The following is a 20,597-nucleotide window of genomic DNA, read 5'->3' as shown; positions in this document are numbered from 1 at the left end:
GGGGGGGAGGGGCCTCTCAGGGGCTGTAGCGAGGATGGTTTGGGGGCGGAGCACGCCTGGCTCAGCCCTTGGACAGGCGACTGGTCATCGCTAAGAAAGCACTAGCCACGCCTAAGTTTGGGGGGTGACCAATAAGAGGCAGGAATTGGCGGCCAATGGCAGCCCGATTCGTCGTATTTCAGCTCTTTGTCTCAACCAAGGTCGAGGACAACCCGCCTGGATCTTGGGAACTTGGAAGTCATCGCCAATCGCTCCCAACCGCCACCAGGTCCATCACGATCGCCCATTTCTGATAGCTGCCACTGCCGCCCCTTGTTAATCGACAATGGACATAGAAGGACGGTATTCTTCCTTAGCCTGTCTTCACAATCACATCCTTCTTCCTTAATCTGGTGTGGAGTGTTTACATTGTTCTTCAATAGAGATGATGTCTATACTCAAGACACTCATTGTCTGACTACTTCTCCCACCCTCGCAAAGCTGGGAAGCGGCAGACAACCAACACACACACACACACACAACACACACACACACACACACACACACAACACACACACACACACACACACACACACACACACACACACACATGCACACGCACAGAGCCACACTCCTGCAGAGGACTCAGACCTAGACCCAACATCTCACTCTTTTCTCCTCTCACCCTCTCACTCTTTTCATTCAACATTTGCATGCAAGAAACCTTCTATCACTTTGAAGATTTACACGGGCGCGGATGTCATTATCTCAACGTTGGACTCCTTCTCTTCTCCCCCCAGGCCGTAGCTCCTCATTACTCTGCCCGGTTTCATATTTCAACCACTATCATAGGATCTCATAGGGCCAACTAGGCTGAGTTGCCTCGAGAATCGTGTTGTTTCACACCAACGCTCCTTGTTTCATTAGGAGCTCTCTCTCTTTTGCTGAAGCATCCATCTCCGCTGCCCGCTTGTTTCCCATTGATTCTATCGCTCTACAGCCGCCCAGCGACGTGACGATCTTTTATCTCATTGAACGACCTATCTACTCGCCATAGGTGCAAGTTCACACCGCCATGGTCCGATTGTCTCTTGCCCGCCGCGCCGGGAGCCATTTCAGGACTAAAAGTTCCTCTCCCACCCCTTCCGCCGAACGCAGTCCTTCCCTCGCATCCTCTCGACCTGACGTCAAGCCGTTGATCCTCAAGGCAACTGTCTTAGCCGTATGTTCACCAATGCGCCTCATCTACCGACTGGTATACTCCGTAACGGTGATGGGCAATAACAGAGGAAGCTTAACTAATATATTCTATTTTACAGGGGAGGAATCTAGCTCCCAAAGATAAAAATGGATTGAGTGATCCCGTGAGTTGTGAAGAAACGCTTTCAATCTGCCCTGGAAAATTATCGAATTCAAGCTCCTGATCTGTTGTCTTTTATTTCCTCATCTATACAGTACTTGGTTGTATGTCTGGGCGATGCCAGACAGTCAACCCCAATGGTAAACAAAACATTGAATCCGGAATGGAACGTCTCATTCGACTTGCCCATCATCGGTGTACCGCTACTCGAATGCACTTGCTGGGATAAAGATAGATTTGGCAAGGATTACATGGGAGAATTTGATATTGCTCTAGAAGATATCTTTTCAGCTGGACAAATCCAGCCGCAGGTGCGTACAACAGCTATCCCTAATAAGGAAGAAGGTCACGTGGATCATAGCTCTTCGATTCTATATACAGGTCTATATGCTGAAGGTCTGTGTTAGCCGCAATGGTATACGCTGCGCTTCGGGAGGAAAGCGGGGAAAAAGAGAAGCGATGTGTCTGGCGAAATCCAGATGCAATTTACTCTCATTGACCCGTCAAACCCGACTGCAACGCCGGAGGGTATCTATCAGAAATTCAAGGCCATCGTATCTAGCGACGATGAGGACGAGGTTGTCGCTGTTTCGGGTGACACGGATGACTTTGAGAAGGATGACGAGACTTCAGACGAAATAGATGACCCTATGAAACCTGAAGTGGTCGAGAAGCGCCGCCGAAGGCTGCGAATTGCCCGCTTGAGACGCAAGTCAATGGCCGCCAAAGCGTATGAGTTCTCTGGCTCCAAAGACGGCGTTTCCGGTATTGTATTTATGGAAATAGTGAAAATCATGGATTTGCCTCCAGAGTCGAATAGTAAGTGGCTGCTTCTCCGGATCTGAAATTTCCCCGCCCGTTCGGCCACCCGGTTTACGTTGTGTTTTAGTGACACGCACCTCTTTCGACATGGACCCCTTTGTCGTTACATCCTTGGGCAAGAAAACACTGAGAACCCGTGTTATTCGCCACAACCTAAACCCCGTTTTTGAGGAGAAAATGGTCTTCCAGGTGATGAAGCATGAACAGTCATACTGTATTTACTTTACGGTCATTGACTGGGATAAGCTGTCCGGGAACGACTTTGTTGCATCCGCAAATTTCCCTTTACAAACACTTGTATTAGCCGCACCGGTTGCGGATCCAGAGACAGGACTCTACAAGCTGCCTGAACCATCTGAACCTTCGCCTACGCCGCCTGCCTCTAAATCGCGTTTTCGGTTAAACCTCTCGCGTTCTTCGTCAGCTTCAAGTTTGCAGAAGCTGGCAAAGCCAGTACTGAGATCCAAAAGCTCAGCGACATCGCTGTCAAATCAGTTCCAACAAGAGCAACAAGGCTCTCCTACCCGTAGCAACGTCCCCTCCGAGAACTCTTCCCAGCTTAATGTTCCAGGCACAGCAAATTTGGTAGAAGAGCCCGGAGTGCCAGCGGATGAGTATGGCCTCAAAACTTATGTTATCCCGCTTGTCTTGAAAAATAAGGAACGGTGGGAGGACAAGCATTTCCCTGAACTCCATGTGAAAGCGAAGTATATGCCTTATGCAGCATTGCGCCAGCAGTTTTGGAGAGCAATGCTTAAGCAATATGACGCTGATGATACTGCCCGAATTAACAAAGTTGAATTAACCACAATGCTGGATACACTAGGTTCGACGCTCAAGGAGTCAACTATAGACGAGTTTTTCCACCGGTTTGCCGAGGAAAATGGACCAGGAGAAACTGCAGCCCTCACGTTTGACCAGGCCGTTATCTGTTTGGAAGACACCCTTCAATCGCTACAGAGAAAGTCAATATCTGACAAACTGAGGCGTCTTGCGCCACGTCATACGTCTGGAGGAAGCCCAGGAAGTGAGAATCATTCGGGTAATGAAGATATTGTACCTGAAATTAGCCTTTCCCTGCCTTCCAATGCTGACCCCGAATGGCCAGTTGTGCCCACTATTACTCGTCATGAGCCCTCATCTTCAGGAGACAGCGAAGACAGTCTCCATCCGGATGACCTAGCCGACGACAGAGGTGAGGAACACGTAGTCGAAGTTCGACAATGCCCTATTTGTCATCAGCCGCGACTAGGAAAGAGGTCGGATGCCGATATTATTACCCATATTGCGACTTGCGTCAGCCAGGATTGGAGACAGGTTGGTAACTTGGTTATGGGCGGCTTCGTAACTTCTAGTCAGGCGCAGAGGAAATGGTATTCCAAGGTTATTACGAAGATCTCCTACGGTGGTTATAAGCTTGGTGCAAACTCTGCCAATATCTTGGTTCAAGACCGTATCACCGGACAGATTAACGAGGAGAGGATGAGTGTACATGTAAGACTTGGTATCCGATTGCTGTACAAAGGCTTGAAGAGCAGGGAAATGGAAACAAAACGAAGTGCGTATACACACCACAAAATCTACTTTTGCCTCTCTGGTATAATGACAGGGGTTTTTTTTTTCTCACGAAAATCACAGTTCGCAAAATGCTCAAGTCGTTGAGTATCAAACAAGGAAAGAAGTTTGATGACCCTGCGTCCGCAGCGCAAATCGTACCATTTATCAACTTCCACCAGCTGGACATGTCCGAAGTGCTACTTCCACTCAGTGAATTTAAGACATTCAACGAGTTTTTTTACCGCGCCTTGAAACCAGGTGCTCGTCCAGTCTCTGCGCCTAATAATCCTAAAATCGTCGTATCGCCGGCCGACTGCCGGTCCGTAGTCTTCGACCGTATCGACGAAGCAACCAAGATCTGGGTTAAGGGGAGGGAGTTTTCCGTTGAAAGATTGTTGGGTAAGGCGTACCCGGAAGAGGCGAAGCGGTACAAGAATGGCGCATTGGGGATCTTCAGGTTGGCTCCGCAGGATTACCATCGTTTCCATTTCCCTGTGGATGGTGTGATGGGGACACCCAAGACTATCGAAGGGGAATACTATACTGTTAACCCCATGGCTATCCGATCTGCACTGGACGTGTACGGGGAGAACGTAAGGATCGTTGTTCCTGTCGATTCCGTCGAGCATGGTCGTGTTATGATCATTTGTGTTGGGGCGATGATGGTTGGGAGCACTGTTATTACGCGACAGGCAGGAGAGAAGGTGGCGCGTGGAGAAGAGTTGGGATATTTTAAATTTGGTGGGAGTACTCTGTTGGTTTTGTTTGAGCCGGGGAGGATGTGCTATGACTCGGATCTTGTGGGTAACTCCTTGGGTGCGTTGGAGACTTTGGTAAGTTTTTGTGTACCCTTTTTCCAGATATTACTCACGTATTTTTGTCCCCCACACAATATGATGTTTTCCCTATCCCTATCTCTACCTAACTTCCCACTTCATTAGGTTCGTGTTGGCATGTCGATTGGTCACCACCCTGACGCCGCGGAATATACTCCTGACATGCGCAAGAGTGAGGAAAATATTACTCAACATGATCGGGAGGAGGCGATGCGCAGGATCGAAGGGAGTTTGAACTCCCCCACTCCCGGACAACTTATGCGCCCTGTGCCCCTACTTAGCTGATTGGGCTTCGACACGGCTGATGAGGACCAGAAGCCGTATATAGAAGTATGCATTTGGGTAGCATCTATGAAAGTTGATTTTTTTGAGATTGGCGTTGTGAGATTTTCTTGTTAGAAGAAAATTCAAATAAAGCGGAAAGGTTTGGGTGATAGAGGGAATGGGAAAATATATATCCCCTTCACATATGAGATGAGGTAATGATGGTAGTAATAACGTTATTAGCATTTAGTCTATGATTTCTTGGGTTTTTAACTGCACCTTGTTGTTCTATGTAATTGAGCTACTCTTTGTGTATATATTGTTTAATATTCAGGCTGGCATGTTGCAGCAAAGCAGCCACAAGGCTGACCTGACCAGCTATCCTTCAGTTTAGAATCAGATAATTCAGCACAGTTTGGAATACTTATATAAGAATTGAACCAGATATTTTTGCTCCTACCTCCTATCCTCCTATCCCTACCCCCTAACTCCTAACTCGATGTTTTCCATCCCGGATGTATGAGAAAGTTCCAACCTTCATGGAATAAATCTTGTGTCACGTGATCTTTATTAAAACAACGCTACGCCTCAATAAGCCTAGCAGATGTCTTATATAATCAACCTGTCCGAACGACGCGCCAAGACCAAAACAATTCCCGCTTCTCGTTTCGATTTCGAATTGCGGACAACGGAACAACCAGCATACGGATGAATGAGCTGATGAACGCATGAACCAGAGGACCCGAAAGACTCCCGTTTGAACGCACGATTGGCTCCCCGGTTCGGCAGGTTGATCGGTTGCTGACACGTATTCGCACACGCTAGGGAAAAGAAACAAAGGAGCATCGGAGAGGAGAAGAGCGTGCAGTATACAAAGGTCAGGTTCGGACAACGCTGGCAAATCCGCTCTTCTTGATAGCCGTTGTCCTATCTGGCTGGCTGGGGATTGAACGGTGTTTGGTTTTGTTAAAACGCCTCGTGGGGGAAATGTTGCGAGACGGGCTTGGTGCGGCTAAAAGCAGATTCGGATAACGCATTGTTTGTTTTCTTCTTTCAACGTCTCATCGAGTTATTGAGCCTCAGGGTGATTCGGGGCTGAACTGGTTACAAGAGGATACGGGTTTCCTAGAGAAGGACTGGAGCAAATACGATTACGATTGCGATTGCGTTTACGATCCGTCACCGTTCCCAAACGCGCGTGTTTACCCTCTGGCTCCCTGGTGGCTGTTGAATTGAACCACACGAAAAGGCGAGGAGGAAATACCATCACTGATATCCATCGCATCTCGTTACATATCATTGTATTATTCCGTCCGTTCCTCCCGAGATCGGTTGGGATTTTTAGGTCACCTGAAGCCAAATCCTGTCGCAAATCTCCCTCCACGCCCATTTTTCATCCGGGTATATCAATCTTTCTTGTTTTGCCGCGGACGAAAAGCGACCATTCACTCAAACCTGACAGCAAGCACGAGCAACAATATCCCACCTCAAACGTGTGGATCGATAACTGGTCATGACAGCCGTGCTAGCGTCAACGGCGACCACGATTAGTACAAGAAGGACATCCCATTATATCATAGACTTTGGCGATAGAAGAGATAGCGGATACGAACACGGCACGACGCGTAGTCGTGCTCCGCTGATGACTATTGATCCGGTGATGTCGCAGGCGCGAGGGCGAATGCCAAATGGGAACGCCACGAAGAGGAATGTGAAGGGGAATGATGGATATGCAGGGGAGGGTGTGAATGGGTGGGGTGGGAAGAGGAAGGCTGGTGAGTGATTTCTTTTTTATTGTTGAAGGCGGGAGGAGAGGGTGGGAAGTGTTTGATGGGCTGCTTCATGATGGGTGGGGCATTCTGCGCCGGTTGGAGTAGGTCTCTGGGACTATTATGGATTCCCCATTGCTGATTCTTGATTTTCATTTTCTACCACAGCTGAATATGACGAGGATGTTGAAGGATTCCAATTCACTCGCGCGGCTACTACGAAGAAACCTAAACCAACTACCCTTGACGAGAATACAGCTCCACAACCGCCAATGGATAATGATACACGGTTCCAACCTATCAGAAAACCTAAGGGGAAGGGAAGACCTCCAAAGGCAGCAGAGGCGCCGCGTGCGGTCTCAGTCGACACCTCCAATGGAAAACTGCCCATCCGATCGCAGCGACAGACGTCCAAACGTCTGGCGGAGGAGGAACAGATGACAACAATAACAGACCAGTCATCGAAATCCAGACAGAGATCGAATACTGCGGAACCGGCCCCGGCGACCATGCCAAAGAAGCGGCGAACGAGTAAGCCGAAAGACTCACAACAGGTCCCTCAAAGATGGGATGGAGAACAAGATTGTAATACCCCCCAAGCCAACATAACACATACGCAGAAGATTGCGCTTCCATTTGCGGATACGCCCGTCATTCGAAGGAATAAGGAAATGCGGATGGAGAAGAGGCAGAAGGGGCAGAGGCGGAGTAGTCTTGGACTGAGGGGAAGGAGGGCGAGTTCCCTGATCGAATCGGGCGCGTCGAATGGTGTGTCTTTTTTTTTTTTTTTTTTTTTTTTTTTTTGTGGTTTCCACCCTCTCCCGGGTGCTGCGGGTTGCATTTTTCTGGGCAAGGACGCTAATGTTTTGTTTGATTTCTGATAGCCTTACCCCACGACGAGGTCGATACGGCGCATTTCTATAAACACATTGAGAGCGAGGGATTGTCGGAGCCTAGGCGAATGCGACAATTGCTTACATGGTGCGCGACTCGGGCACTGGGGGAAAAGCCGTCTGGATCTCGATCCGGGGATGAAAGCGCAAGGTTGGCTGGTATGTTTTTTGAGACAAGAAAAGAAGGATCATATTTGGATGCTGCGCACGGCTACCTTTGAACGATGCTAACTTCTTTTTGTCACACTTCTATACAGCTCGAGTAATACAAGAGGAACTTCTCAAAGATTTCGCGAATCGATCAGAGCTCTCGGATTGGTTTAGGCGGGAAGAAACTGCCCTCCCTGCGGTAGTGGTTAAGAAACCGAATCCGAGAAATATACAAAATGCCGACAAGATTAAAGAGTTGGAGGAGCAGATAAACAAGTATGTAGTTCAGTTCGTACTGGAACATACGTACGCAAGGTGAAATACTAATGACATTATTCCATACGGCAGACTCCAGATAGAACGACAAACTCTCACATCTCTCCTGCGACCACCATCAATCCGACGAATAAGACCCCCCTCCACTTCAACCTCCAATGAAACCTCTGAAATCCAGCAACCATCCACATCAACCTCATCATTGTCATCGATCTCGGACACCCACCATAATATTCCTTTAGAACAGGAACTAATAAACTCCTCCCTTCTCGACCCATCACAAAAAGCAATCCTTGCCGCTCTTAATATACCCACGTCCGCCTCTACCTCTACAGACAAATCCACAACAACCACGCAAAAAGACACTTCATCCACCTCTATATCCGCTATAACATCCACTCTCTCCCGTTTAGCAACCTCTCTCATCCCAACCCTAGACTCCTTCGCGTCGGGTATGCACGATATAGAGCTCTACCGTCGCGCAGCAGATATTGTGGCAGGACAAGTTCTCACTATCTGCGCCCGTCGGTTAGAGGAGCGTGATCAGTTGAGACCGGGCCGAGGTAATAGGGATGAATTGGGGGATAATAGTAATAGTAATCGATCTATGAGGATTAGAAGGAAGAAGGGGAAACAGAAAGGTAGGTATGTGGGCGAGATGGAAGAAGAGGGGGATGAGGAAGAAGGGGTTAGTGGAGGTGGGAGTGGAGATGGAAAGGCAGGCTCAAGGATTGAGAAAGAGGATTTGGTGATTGTGTTGGCGGCGTTAAGTAGGATGGAGAGTAGGTAGTTTAAGGGGTGGTTTAATGACAATGGTTATATCGGGCCACGGCACCAGCCGCCAAGCCCGAGCAGCCCTATTATACCGTCAGCAGGCGGTATTGTTCTCATTCCTCCCATCGAGCACATTGAGCAATGGATATTGAAGGTGGCTTTGAATGACGTGGTCGATGAGTGTTGATGGCGTGTGAGTGAGGTATATATCTAGCAGGAGAGAACATTTGTTCTATGTGCTGTCACTGGCGCATATGCCCTCCCCCTTGCTTCGAGTGGCCACTTTTTAATGATTATATATCATTTGTTTTGCTTTGTCCTTTTCATCTTTTGCATGAATGTCGGTGTTTTGGGGGGTTAAGGACCTCAAGGATACCATTTCTTTACAGTGAGAACGATTATTTCCCCTCTTTTTCATATCCGTACTTGTAATTTTGAGGTACTTCATTTGCTTAAATGTATGTTGGATGCGGATGAAGGGTATAGGACATCAAATTACCTGTCGTCAGACTTAACTAAAAGTGGACACCTCAGTGCCTTATATTCGATTTCAATAACCTGCACCGAGAGAAATGGGAGGATAAATAGAGATAAAAATAAAAGTGTCCCATATTATACGCTGCTAGTTCACCAAACTATTCCCGGAAACGTCGCATCGCTGACTCGAAGATCTCCGATAGCAATAGAAAAGGACCCAAAATTAAAAAGAACGAAGTGAAAAATGGACTTAATCAACTCTCCTCTCCTCCCGACCCCAAACCTCCTCCATAGTAGATTTCCCCTTCGTCTCCGGAACCCACCATGCTAGAAACGAGCCCAGCACTACTGCCAAGGCAGTAAATAACCAATAAACCCGCCCCTTCCCTCCCATCGCCTCATTAAGAGCGGGGAAAAACTGAGCAACGACAAACGTAGCGGTCCAGTTGGCAGCTAAAGCCCAGCTCTGTGTTGCACCCACTGCCTCAGGGCCGACGAGTTCTGAGGCAAGAATAAATGGGACAGGCCCGAGACCGACGGCGAAACTTGCTACAAAGAGCAGTGTTGCGATGGCGGAGAGGATCTGGATGTTAAATGCAATCCCCAGTGCCAGGAGCATGGAGTTAAGGCCCATGCCTGTGATGCTGAGTAAGAGGCATGGTTTGCGACCCAATTTGTCTGCTAGTGGAGCGCAGAGGAGGGTTACTATGACATTAAGAGCGGAGACTATGACGGCAAGGATTGCGGCGGTGGTGGGGAGGATGTGGGAGAGAAGCGAGACGCTGTACATGATTATGCTGTTTATTCCTGTGAACTGTTGAGTGATCATGACGGCGATGACGGCGATTATGGCTGGGCGGTACGTAGGATTTCTGACTGCCCCTAACATGGAGACTGGGGGACGCTTTGGGGGAAGATTGCCTGGCGGCGGAGTGAGGAGGGATTCTTGCTCTGAGGTTCCGTCATTGGTGCCGCCAGGTGATATTCTCCAGGCTTTGACTTCTGGTTCGATATTTGCATCTTTCCCACGGATACGCTGAAGGATGCGCCGGGCATGGCCAGCCCGTTGGTGCTCCGCCAACCAGGCGGGACTCTCAGGAACAAAAAACAGACCCAAGAGTTGCAGTGCTCCAATAGCACCGGCAATTGCAAGAATGAAACGCCATAGACTGCCCCTGCTCAGGAAGTAACCCAGAGACTGGGATAATAATATTCCAACATTTGCCATTACTTGTGTAAAAGCACCGAAAAATCCCTTCTGTTCGGGATGTACAACTTCCGCTATATATATCGGGCCAACTACGATTGCGGCTCCTGCTCCAATGCCAGAGATCAACCGCCCAACGCTTAGATATTCCATTGAAGAAGCAAGAGCCTCAACGAGGGGGCCAAAAATAAAGAATATCGTTGTAGCCCGGATAGTTAGCAGGCGACCGTATTTGGTCGCAAAGGGACCGGCGACGAGGGCTCCCAAAAGGCCACCCAACGTGTAACTCGAAGAAACGACGCCAAATTGAAATGCATTCATTGGGATACATTGTGGTAGTTTCGAAGGAGCGATTTGACCTGTAGATGTAATACTTTTCTTCTCACATGTTATGACATCTTGAGGCGCATTGAGCTCAGCCTGGATTGATGAGAAAGAGGGTTGGTTAGTGGTTATAGAACAATAACATTTCAGGATATGAAGACGTTTCCACATAGCAAGTATTTCCTCACCAGATGATATCCAAACTGAAGGGGTCCCAGTGTAGTGACGAAGATGAGGAACACTAGATACGGCGTCACACTCGTTCGGGATGTTGACGTCGTAAGCGTCATTGCTGCGGCTTGATTACGCCCAGTCGGCCGTGGGTAACGATTTAAACGAGGTTGACTGCATTCAATTCGATTGGATTTTACTCAGGAGCCCCGGGGTGTTCTCCTTATCTTGTCTGCGGAGAAGCTACCATATCATCGCTCAAAGGGGTTTTTTGAGGTTGAATGGGTTGAGTTGACATCCCTCCGTGACGCCCATGTGCAGCTTATATATACGCTTTAACTACTTAGTTATCTAGTGTGTGCTTGGCATGCATTTTTATATATTTTATTTTCCATTCGAAGGAACCAAAAAGGTAAAAGCTGAACATCAGATGCAAATATCCATTGCACATTCTTCCATTGGTTCTATGAAAAGTATGAGATACCTCGATGATACTAACTTCCTAATGGCTTTAGCCACAGGTCGATGGTTTAAACAGCACTCTGTAGGAATTTGGGGCAATATACCCCCTCATCAAGCTGACAAGACATTAAATTCGACTTTTAACGCCCCAACGGAAGCAAGGCTCTGGGATTCACCCCTTGTTCCATTTGCAGGCTCTGGCAGCCTCTCCCAGATTATCCAATCACTGCCATGAAGATTAGTTAGATTGCCAATGAAGCGTGAACCGGGGACGGGTGGTCGGAAGGATCCAGAAGTACTCAGGACTGAAGAGAAGAAGTGCAGTGGTTCGGACAAGTCGTCCATGACTTCTTCATTTTCACTTTGGATAGATATATTTAACTACGTAGATATCTCATTCACAAAGCGTCGTTGAAACACCGAATCATGGTCCCCCAAACAGGTCACAAATCTTGATAATGAGACGGTAGGAATAGAGGAAATATAATGCCCGCCAACCAAAGTTTCAAGACGAAATTTGCCTCGTTCAGCTCCTCAGGATCAACCGCAAAAGATGAAGGTAGCTCGTTCCATGGGCAGTCTTTGGCTTATTTCCATCCGTATACTGTAATAAGCAAAGTTTGAAACCGTCTGCGGTTGTCTGGACATTGCACAACCATTCCTTCAACAATGTTCCCGGTGGACCAGTTATCAGAGCGGGGCATTGGCCTTAAAAAAGTTTGCAGGAGTATCCAGTTTTGTATGCTGGTCTGAGTTCCGGTTGGTCCTCAAAGTCCAACCCAATAATCTCAGTTAGCATTCGGGGATCCATAAATGACCCGTAAAAGAAATAAGGGACAGTTGGTGCAACAAAGTGGTCCATGGGCGGAGGTCGATTGGGAGCTTGGTAGAACCAGTCCGGTGGAAAACATCCTTTTCTTTTAAACTTGAGAACGGAAACGAACGATATTTTTGGAGCTTGCTGCATCTTGTGAACCCGTTCGAGGAGATGGTGGTGGGAGTCCAGAGGGAGGTGGAGGGAGATGAAGTGATCTTTCCGACTCGGCGCTGGACAGTGCCGTCAAACATAGTTAACTAGAGCGCATTTATCTATCTCATGAAGCGTCAACTTATCATCTAAATGAAGTATTGCGTCAACCTATTCGAACTTGAGAAAACCAATGCCAGACATAGTTATTCGTAATTCAAGCATGTGTCATGTCATCATGCGTGTCATTCTTCTATTCGGTTCATGTTATATATGGTGGAATTATATTCATTTTGCTACACGAGGCTCATCTCATAAATCAATATAAAATTATCAATGAGTTACTTCAATATGTAACTTCTTTTTTTATTCAAGTGTGCATAAGATAACCCATTGTTCGTACCTCCTGTAGATAAATCTATTTCAACGGGGAGGTGTCTGAAGATGCCGAATCATGCTCAAGGCAGAGCCGTGTGAGATAGCGCCCTCCACACCATGAAGCAAACCTGCAATTGCTAATGATAATGGGTTTGGTTTGAGTTGAGGAAACTTGCCACGTTGAAGAGCCAACAGAAAGGCATGCCTCCCAAATGCAGAGTGGCAAGACACAAAGAATAAATGCATGCCAGGATCAAGGGGACCAAGGTATTAAAAATTATTTCCTGCATGTTTCAGCAAAGATCTCATCTTCACCAACGACAATTTTATATGAAAGTTTCGCATACGTCTCTGCCTGTGCTCTAAGGTCAGATGCCACCGAGTAGGCATTAGTCAGGGTTATTCAACAGTCAACGACACAGTGCATCATCAATCCCCATTTCTTGACCACCACCAGCGTACCAGAAGAGCGTCGTAGTCTCCCGCTCTCGATCACATAGCCCAACGATTCAAGTGCTTTTTAGCGCTTTGTTATCTATACCCTTGGCATGTTCTTTCTGCTCTAGATATATTTGTGCGAGCCCCTGCAAGGGGTTCCAAGGCCCCAAACAAGGTCTCGTAGGGAACGAAAACTCTTTCTGAGCTGCATCTAGGAGGTTATCTCTGGTTTCCAGAAGGCCCTCCTTCGCGGCCTCTTGGTCGTCTTTGCAGATAATACACTCACAGTTAAAGTTCAAATGCCCTTGTTTTGATGTTCCTCATAACCAACCATAGGAACCTGGCACCAGTATGTGATTTCGGTATCCGGTGGGTTGTCTCTGGTAGCACGGACGATCATCATATCACCGATGAAAACACATCTTGTGTTACTGTTGCAACTGTGGTTGACATAAGGTCTCCTTTCTGCTCCCTCCCTTCAGTCCGGGGTTTCATAAGATTTTCGTAAGGTGAGCGAGGATAACTGTTTAAAGATGTAACACGCTCCACCAAGAATCTGGCAGAAAAAAAACATTCTAACTCATCGATGTCTAGAATCTTATGGATGTAAATCTGTGATTCCCCGCGTGTCAACCACCGGTGCACCACTCAGATCCGACGTGTCAACGGCCTTGTATGAACCGTGATGCAAGCCAGCGATGACTGAGGCTAGAAAAGGGTTCCGGTACACCTTCTGGGCAGTCATCGTGAGAAGTTTTGTTTGGTCCCATGGGTTATAACCATAGTTTGCGTGTTTATCAGCAAGGAAACGTCTTGACTGTAACCTTCGTCTGTATCTGCAAAGGCATATATGTAAAGGCCTTTTTCGCACCAAAGTAGATTACCAGCATTGACTGCTTTGTTGTGAATAGCCCTCGTCCTCGAGGATCCGAACTTTTCACAGTCACGGGCCCAACATAGGTGGAATGATCCAAATGCGTTGGGAGAAGATTCTTCGGCTGCCTTTAAAGCTGCTGAAATCATATCTGCCTCTTGGCCCACTCCGAAAGTCGTTGAATAGCTCGCTTAAGTCCGCTCTGAGTTTTCTTGTTGTTGGCATATTCCAGACAAAGGGCTTTGAGAGCTGAGCTTCGCAGCATTCTCAATACCTCTGTAGCTGATCCAAATGCTTGGGCTCTGCGGTGAAAAAGTTTCTCATTTGACTTCTTCCCAGGGTTTCATGCAGCTTCAAATTGCTCAGTCTTCAGAAAGGGAAGTGAACGGTTAAGTCTGAATGTGAAAGCTTTTATACAGCTGAAGGAAAGGTGTTCAACATTTTGGTATAGTTATCTTGGCTTTAAGTTCTATATTTTATGTGAAATTATTCACAGGAGACTTACCACTGAATGACAGCGTGACATTGGGAGTTGTTGAAGTGTTCATTTCCTTCCAACTTCTATGATTCACAGCTGAGGTCATAATCGGCCTGTGGGCAATTATATTGGTAGAAAGGATATCAAATAGATTCATATCCTGTCCAGTTTTTGGTGTTCTCTTAAGTTCATAAAGTTAGTTACCCTGTTAATCACATTTATGGATTAACTCTCTCATAACACCAGCCCGCCTCGTTTAGAGAATTAGGTTGTTTGATATCCACGGAATCAATTCTGCATAAAAGTCACCTCCTCGAAGCACCACTCTCCATGGTACTCTGCTGCGCATGTTGAATATATATATGACGTTTTTTTCAGGGTTTTTATACATATAGATAAGTTCTGCATTTCGAAGATACTAACACTTCTTTCTTCAGAGTCGTCCTCTTTAAGGTGCTGTGAAAAATCTTTAGTGCTGGGTCAGTTTCTGTCCAGGTTAGAAAACTCAAACAATAACCTTTCTCTCTACGCTGCCAGTGAGATACCTCATTTCGTCGAGCACGGCAAAAGAAAAAGCAAGGGCTGATGACCGCGTATCAGGATGGTAGCTATGTCGTCGCATGAGAGTGAGAGTAGTAAGTTACTTCATATATTTTCTGTATGTCTTTATGGACTACGGCCACTGTTCGAGTGGTAGACATGGAGTTGATGAAACATACTGGGAAAAGTGTAGCGCGGTGGGCACAGATCACAAAATGGCTAATAGTTATTTTGCTTGGGAGTCTGTTCCGGGTAACTGACTAACTAACTAATTACATATTTAGGTGACTAGTTAACTTGATGCGCAACTCATCCCAGTCCAATTAGCGTTTGCCAGTGACATCTGTTGACCTTTGAGTCTTGACTCCTGTAGCATCCAACTGCGCTCGCTGTCTGCATGTTGCTCAGGTTCAGCAGAAATGGCAGGACTACAAAAGCCTTGAGCTGTTTGCTGCCAGAGGGTTTCAAACGAAATGCAAGGCCTCAACAGGCAGCGATTTTACTACGCCCGAGTTACCTGCTCTTTTCTCCAGATATATTCTTTTTACGCCGTCCTTCGTTTCTCGTCAAATGTGTAACTAGTAAACTAGTTATCAGTCAACTATCAGATTAGCTCTAACTCCTGCCCTGATCCAATGAATATCAATGAGGCTTCGTCCTGTCTGGTTGAGCAACTTCCCGTCGATTCAGAGAGGCAGAGTAGTAGCCCAGCATGTCCCAACGATGGCGAAGAAAAAGAATCTGTCTTCAAAAGTCTAGGAATACTGGATCGTTTCCTTGCGGTATGGATTTTCCTTGCCATGGCGATTGGCATCATTCTGGCGAACTTCGTTCCCAATGCTGGTCCTGCGTTGCAAGAAGGAACATTTGTCGGAGTCTCAGGGCCCATTGGTAGGCATCCTCTCTCCCCCCAATGCTTTATCTCCATGCTAATTTATATCCTCAATAGCTGTTGGTCTTCTCTTGATGATGTACCCTGTCCTCTGCAAGGTCCAGTATGAGACTCTGCATCGTCTTTTTAGAACCCGTCAGCTTTGGATCCAAATCGCATTTAGTATCCTTTTGAATTGGATTATTTCTCCCTTCTTCATGGTATGTCACTCATATCATATTGAACCAGAAACTGGACAGTGCTCTGATTTGGATGCACATAGCTGGCATTAGCCTGGGCTTTCTTACCCGATGAGCCAGAGCTGCGTCAGGGGCTAATCCTGGTAGGAATAGCACGATGCATCGCTATGGTAAGTTGGTTTGGGACACACTTGGATATCAATCCATCATTTCATGGTCCTCTAATGCATTTGCCTCATAGGTCTTAATTTGGACAGGCTTAGCAGGAGGGGATGGAGACTATTGTGCAATATTGGTGGCGATCAATTCACTTCTTCAAATGGTACTTTTTGCACCGCTGGGAGTTTTTTTCATCCAAGTTATCAGTGGAGACTCTGTCAGTTTCGAATACACGACGGCTGCCAAAAGTGTCGCGGTATTTCTTGGAATCCCCTTGGGTGCCGCTATTCTTACACGATTTACAGTTCGGGGGTTGGCCAGCGAGCGGTGGTATGATCAAGTATTTCTGAAGTGGATCGGTCCATGGTCTTTAATCGGCCTCTTGTTCACAATCCTGGTCCTGTTTGCCTCCCAAGGCCGCCAGGTGGTTCACCAAATTGTCTCCGTTCTTCGAGTTGCGGCGCCTCTCATTGTATACTTCATCGTTGTCTTTTTCGTTACTTTATTTATCTGCTACAGGCTAGGATTCGGCTACAAACTGGCAACAACTCAAAGTTTTACCGCTGCTAGCAATAACTTCGAGCTGGCTATTGCTGCTGCCATTGCGACATTCGGGGCGAATAGTGACCAAGCTCTTGCCGCTACTGTTGGACCACTAATTGAGGTTCCGGTCCTGCTTGGCCTTGTCTATGCCGTTAAGCTTGTGGCGAAACGCTTGGGATGGAAGGATTAGAAACATGGGAAACATTCAGGTGACTATGCTTCAACATGCTAATATACACTGGGATAAAGGAACGAAAGACGCGTAAGTATAGAAAGGTGCACTATATTCCAACATATATAGATCTCAATATCTCTTCAGCTTCATGAACGTTTTTCTCAAAGAGCTGAACCTTCATATATTAAGTATTGTTTTTATTAAAAGTGAGGCCGTAACCACCTCAATATGTTGTGGAAGTCTTCCTGATCTTGTGTATCTTTCCTCGGTCTGTAAGGTATAGCTGCTATGCGTAAATTTTCTCTCAATTTATATGCATAGACATAGATCTCACATGCTAATTCTACACTGCGCGGGCTATTATTTAGTTTCATTCATGATAACCCGGAGTTGCAGGTCAACATCACGATCACGGATGCAATCGATTACCCCCCAGAGGTCGAGGTAGAATGGAGTCTAATCACCAACCGTGTTCGGAGTGTTTGTTTTGCTCTACCGTAGACAGCAAATATATGAATATAAAATAGAAAATATAAGAAACATACGACAGCCGGGATTCGCTGGTGGTCACCCACCCAACTACTAACCGGCCGGCGAGTGGCTTAAGTACGGCTGAGCGGACGGGAAGCCCTGTTTTCCACTCCCTGTGGTCGTATGTGCTGGGTTACACCTCGAACCGGATTAAACCCGCGGTAATGACGAAAAACTAAATTGATTGGAAGCATCTAGAGAGCTGTTCTCGGTGCTGGAAATAATAGAGAAACCCCGGATTTATGGGGGTAGTTAACCCGCTAACTGGATATGCCATGAGCTAAGCCACAGTTCGTCCAGTTTATTGCGGGACCCTTTGGATCACCAGAGGGTTTGGAGAAATACACAGCAAGATATGTGTGCATATGCTTTTTCAGTTGCTTATGATGTATATGCGTATCTACACTTTAAAGTGATACAACGCATATATTTCTGGTCTTGTTATATGGAGGGTGCTCCGAGTGCTCTCGGCTCTCGGCTCGGGCCGCATCCCGACACTTGAAGTAAACTTAGTAAAAACCCCGATCTCCGGGAAGGACAGAGAACTTCAACACAAGAATATTTATCGGAACATGAATTCGAATAAAAAAGAAAACAAATTGATATACTTTCAGTTACTTTTTTTTCTTTTCTTTCTTTTTTTCTTTTTTTGCCCCGTCCGTTCAATATTTCCATGTGTGCAACGGCTTCAGGCCAAGGTTCTACCCATCAGCTTCGGAGTAGGTTTCTTCATAGGAAAGAGGACGCTTAATTCTGCGGAGCTGGAACTACCAGTTAACTAGCTACATACTAAATGTTACCGTAGGAATGGAACACTCATCAAGCAAAAAAAGGTCTACATGTTCGCGGGCGTCCAGAGGCATTTCGAATATCAGTGGTTTTGCTTTTTTTTTTTTTTTTTTTTTTTTGTTTGAAATGTTTTTTGCATCTTTTTTAAGAGAAAATTGAATCGCGTATTAAGGGGGCTGATGGTACTTCATCCAGATGATCAGGCTTACATCTTCATTAACAACTGATAATAACAACTCAAAATACTGTGCCGTCGCTTTTGATGAGAATTGGACTCGACTTTGTTGGGCGACGTTGCGCCGCAACTTCACGGCCTGATTTCCACGTTCCGGCTTCGAGCAGCTGCGCCATAGTTAAATGCACTCCGTCCATCCGAGATAGAATCATTCCGTACAGCCTGTCGATCAGCACCAATGTCATGGCCCTCCACTCAACAATGACATCATCCCCCGCTTCGAAAAGCGGCAGTTCGCTGCCGGACGCTTTCAGCCCCCTCTCAAGGGCCTCTTTCTTAAGAGACAATACCCCTAGGTCGACGAAGAGACCACCGTTGCGGTATTCGGCCAAGGCGGTCAGTGATTCCGTGTTGGTCCACTTCAGGCCTAGGATTCGCTGGAATGGAACCATAAGCGAGTAAGCGAGCCACTGTGTAAGCTTGTGGAAAGGCTGAATGCATTTTGGGCTGCTCTCAGTACTAGGATCTGGTTTTGCCATTTGTTGCTGCAAAGCATGTAAAGGCCATGCATCGCCAATAGGATGCCCATTAATTGAAGTTCGGTGTTTGGGCCAGATGGGAATGAGGAGAGTTTGGAGAACGTCCCAGAATACGAGAATATCGAGTTCCGACGACGCGCCAGCAGATTGCACCATATGATCTACAGACATTCTTAAACTGTGTCCTCCTCCATGGGGGAAAATGATAATTGGGTTATAGGTGGGGTGCACTTACCGACAAGATTGCCTGGGCGGCCTTGATCCCCAAAGATATCATGATGGGAGAGTAAGGAATTTCCTAGTTCCCTCAGAAGAGCTGCACGGGAGTCAATCCCCAACATTGGGTTGCTTCCTGAAACTTGAAACCCTTCCGCCAGCGCATCGGAACTGAGCTGTTTCAGTCCCCTCCCTGACAACCATTTTCGAATTAGCATGTAAAACCTGTTAGATACGATCATCAGTAATTTACCGTCAACCAAAGGTGCTTTTCCATATTTCTCCGCTGTGAAAACCAGTGAGTTGAACATATGCAAGGAAGCAACCGCAATTCCTTCACTCCGTTCGTACGTCCGGCCTGTCCCTGGCTCAACATATCGCCACTCATCACCGGCCCCAGCATCCAGGAGCACAGAAACAAAAAACAAGTCAATTAGGCGCCTGGTAATTTCCACATTGTCGCAATTGTTTTTCTTCCAATCTTCCATCAGGTTTGCAATGCGAGGCACATTGCCTACCTCGAAATGCTGCCAACGGCCATGTGGGGGAATTGTGTCGAATTTGTCAGGGCCAAAATCCCGCTGGCGAAGATTGTCAGATTGCTCGCAATCTGTGTGTTTTGGACGGGAGCAGTCGATGAATGCTGAACATACTTTGATGACGGAACTGACGAAGTCCGCAACTTTCTCTAAGCGCTCTTCTTGCAAACTGAAATGGTTTAACTTCCCGGCCTGTGCTAAATCCTCTACAAGCTTTGCTCGTTCCCGAATAGCGCGGAGCGATAGGAGGTATTTGACTTCCGAATCCATTTTTGGCCTTATTATGTACGGTAATGAAATAATTTGGAACTTAAGGTAGCCATGTATTTAGTGAGGCGCGGGGGCTTGATATCTTTTCGCAAGGTGCATGGACATGTATCATGGATGGAACCCATGATCACATGATGCAACCAGCGCTTCCAAGTTCCAAGGTTTCGAAGGTTGGTTTGGCACCACCGAGGGTTTAAGGTATTATAATATCTTGTCGGGTTTCGGTCGGTGTAGAACAAAATGGAGTTGTTCGTTATTATATTTATCGAGACAGAAAACGGAGTAACATATTTGCCAAGGTCCACTCAATGTCCGCAACGCCCGTACCTCTTCCTCACACCTTTCTGGCCGATCAATCAAACTATCAATCAAGGTGCACTACTGGCCAATATGATGTCAGAGGTTTTGGTGAGGACCCTGACACCAAGTCTGGTGGTATCTTAACTGTAATCTCTGCATCAAGAATTTTTATTTGTTGTTTTAGGAATCAAGATTATACCTGAAATTCTGTAAGAGTCTGATTCTTCTGGCAAGATACCCATGCATGTATGCCCCTAATCTGGAGCAACAACACAGGTACAGGTAGCTCTGTGA

General features: G+C 46.7%; 7 protein-coding genes and 1 non-coding gene across 8 annotated transcripts; 3 read left to right on the top strand and 5 right to left on the bottom strand.

Moving 5' to 3' along the window:
• Positions 1-1,054: 1,054 nt before the first annotated feature.
• Positions 1,055-4,839, top strand: PAAG_04006 (phosphatidylserine decarboxylase proenzyme; the record flags this gene model as incomplete). The annotated part of the gene is made up of 7 exons (XM_015845131.1): positions 1,055-1,201; positions 1,299-1,343; positions 1,435-1,650; positions 1,747-2,158; positions 2,229-3,719; positions 3,800-4,551; positions 4,660-4,839. 7 exons carry the CDS (start codon positions 1,055-1,057, stop codon positions 4,837-4,839), a joined length of 3,243 nt encoding a protein of 1,080 aa, XP_015702220.1.
• A 1,048-nt stretch (positions 4,840-5,887) lies between these two features.
• On the bottom strand, positions 5,888-6,208 carry PAAG_11786 (hypothetical protein; the record flags this gene model as incomplete). The annotated part of the gene is made up of 1 exon (XM_015847369.1): positions 5,888-6,208. The coding sequence occupies one exon, from the start codon at positions 6,206-6,208 to the stop codon at positions 5,888-5,890; it is 321 nt and encodes a 106-aa protein (XP_015703060.1).
• Positions 6,209-6,331: 123 nt separating this feature from the next.
• Positions 6,332-8,696, top strand: PAAG_04005 (hypothetical protein; the record flags this gene model as incomplete). The annotated part of the gene is made up of 5 exons (XM_002794366.1): positions 6,332-6,593; positions 6,756-7,355; positions 7,472-7,639; positions 7,738-7,906; positions 7,979-8,696. The coding sequence occupies 5 exons, from the start codon at positions 6,332-6,334 to the stop codon at positions 8,694-8,696; spliced, it is 1,917 nt and encodes a 638-aa protein (XP_002794412.1).
• A 711-nt stretch (positions 8,697-9,407) lies between these two features.
• PAAG_04004 (glucose transporter) lies at positions 9,408-10,978 on the bottom strand (the record flags this gene model as incomplete). Its single annotated transcript, XM_002794365.2, has 2 exons — positions 9,408-10,784; positions 10,877-10,978. 2 exons carry the CDS (start codon positions 10,976-10,978, stop codon positions 9,408-9,410), a joined length of 1,479 nt encoding a protein of 492 aa, XP_002794411.1.
• A 2,724-nt stretch (positions 10,979-13,702) lies between these two features.
• On the bottom strand, positions 13,703-14,127 carry PAAG_04002 (hypothetical protein; the record flags this gene model as incomplete). Its single annotated transcript, XM_015845130.1, has 2 exons — positions 13,703-13,921; positions 13,999-14,127. The coding sequence occupies 2 exons, from the start codon at positions 14,125-14,127 to the stop codon at positions 13,703-13,705; spliced, it is 348 nt and encodes a 115-aa protein (XP_015702219.1).
• A 1,504-nt stretch (positions 14,128-15,631) lies between these two features.
• On the top strand, positions 15,632-16,959 carry PAAG_04001 (arsenite resistance protein arsB; the record flags this gene model as incomplete). Its single annotated transcript, XM_015845129.1, has 4 exons — positions 15,632-15,887; positions 15,946-16,088; positions 16,151-16,237; positions 16,309-16,959. 4 exons carry the CDS (start codon positions 15,632-15,634, stop codon positions 16,957-16,959), a joined length of 1,137 nt encoding a protein of 378 aa, XP_015702218.1.
• A 523-nt stretch (positions 16,960-17,482) lies between these two features.
• Positions 17,483-17,598, bottom strand: PAAG_11785. Its single transcript, XR_001551849.1, has one exon. It is a non-coding gene; the product is annotated as a 5S ribosomal RNA (ribosomal RNA).
• A 903-nt stretch (positions 17,599-18,501) lies between these two features.
• PAAG_04000 (hypothetical protein) lies at positions 18,502-20,003 on the bottom strand (the record flags this gene model as incomplete). The annotated part of the gene is made up of 4 exons (XM_002794361.2): positions 18,502-19,139; positions 19,214-19,387; positions 19,448-19,775; positions 19,848-20,003. The coding sequence occupies 4 exons, from the start codon at positions 20,001-20,003 to the stop codon at positions 18,502-18,504; spliced, it is 1,296 nt and encodes a 431-aa protein (XP_002794407.2).
• Positions 20,004-20,597: the final 594 nt, after the last annotated feature.

Source organism: Paracoccidioides lutzii, assembly GCF_000150705.2.
Source record: "Paracoccidioides lutzii Pb01 unplaced genomic scaffold supercont2.9, whole genome shotgun sequence".
In the NCBI taxonomy this organism is placed as follows: domain Eukaryota; kingdom Fungi; phylum Ascomycota; class Eurotiomycetes; order Onygenales; family Ajellomycetaceae; genus Paracoccidioides; species Paracoccidioides lutzii.
This window is presented reverse-complemented; position numbering and strand designations above follow the sequence as displayed.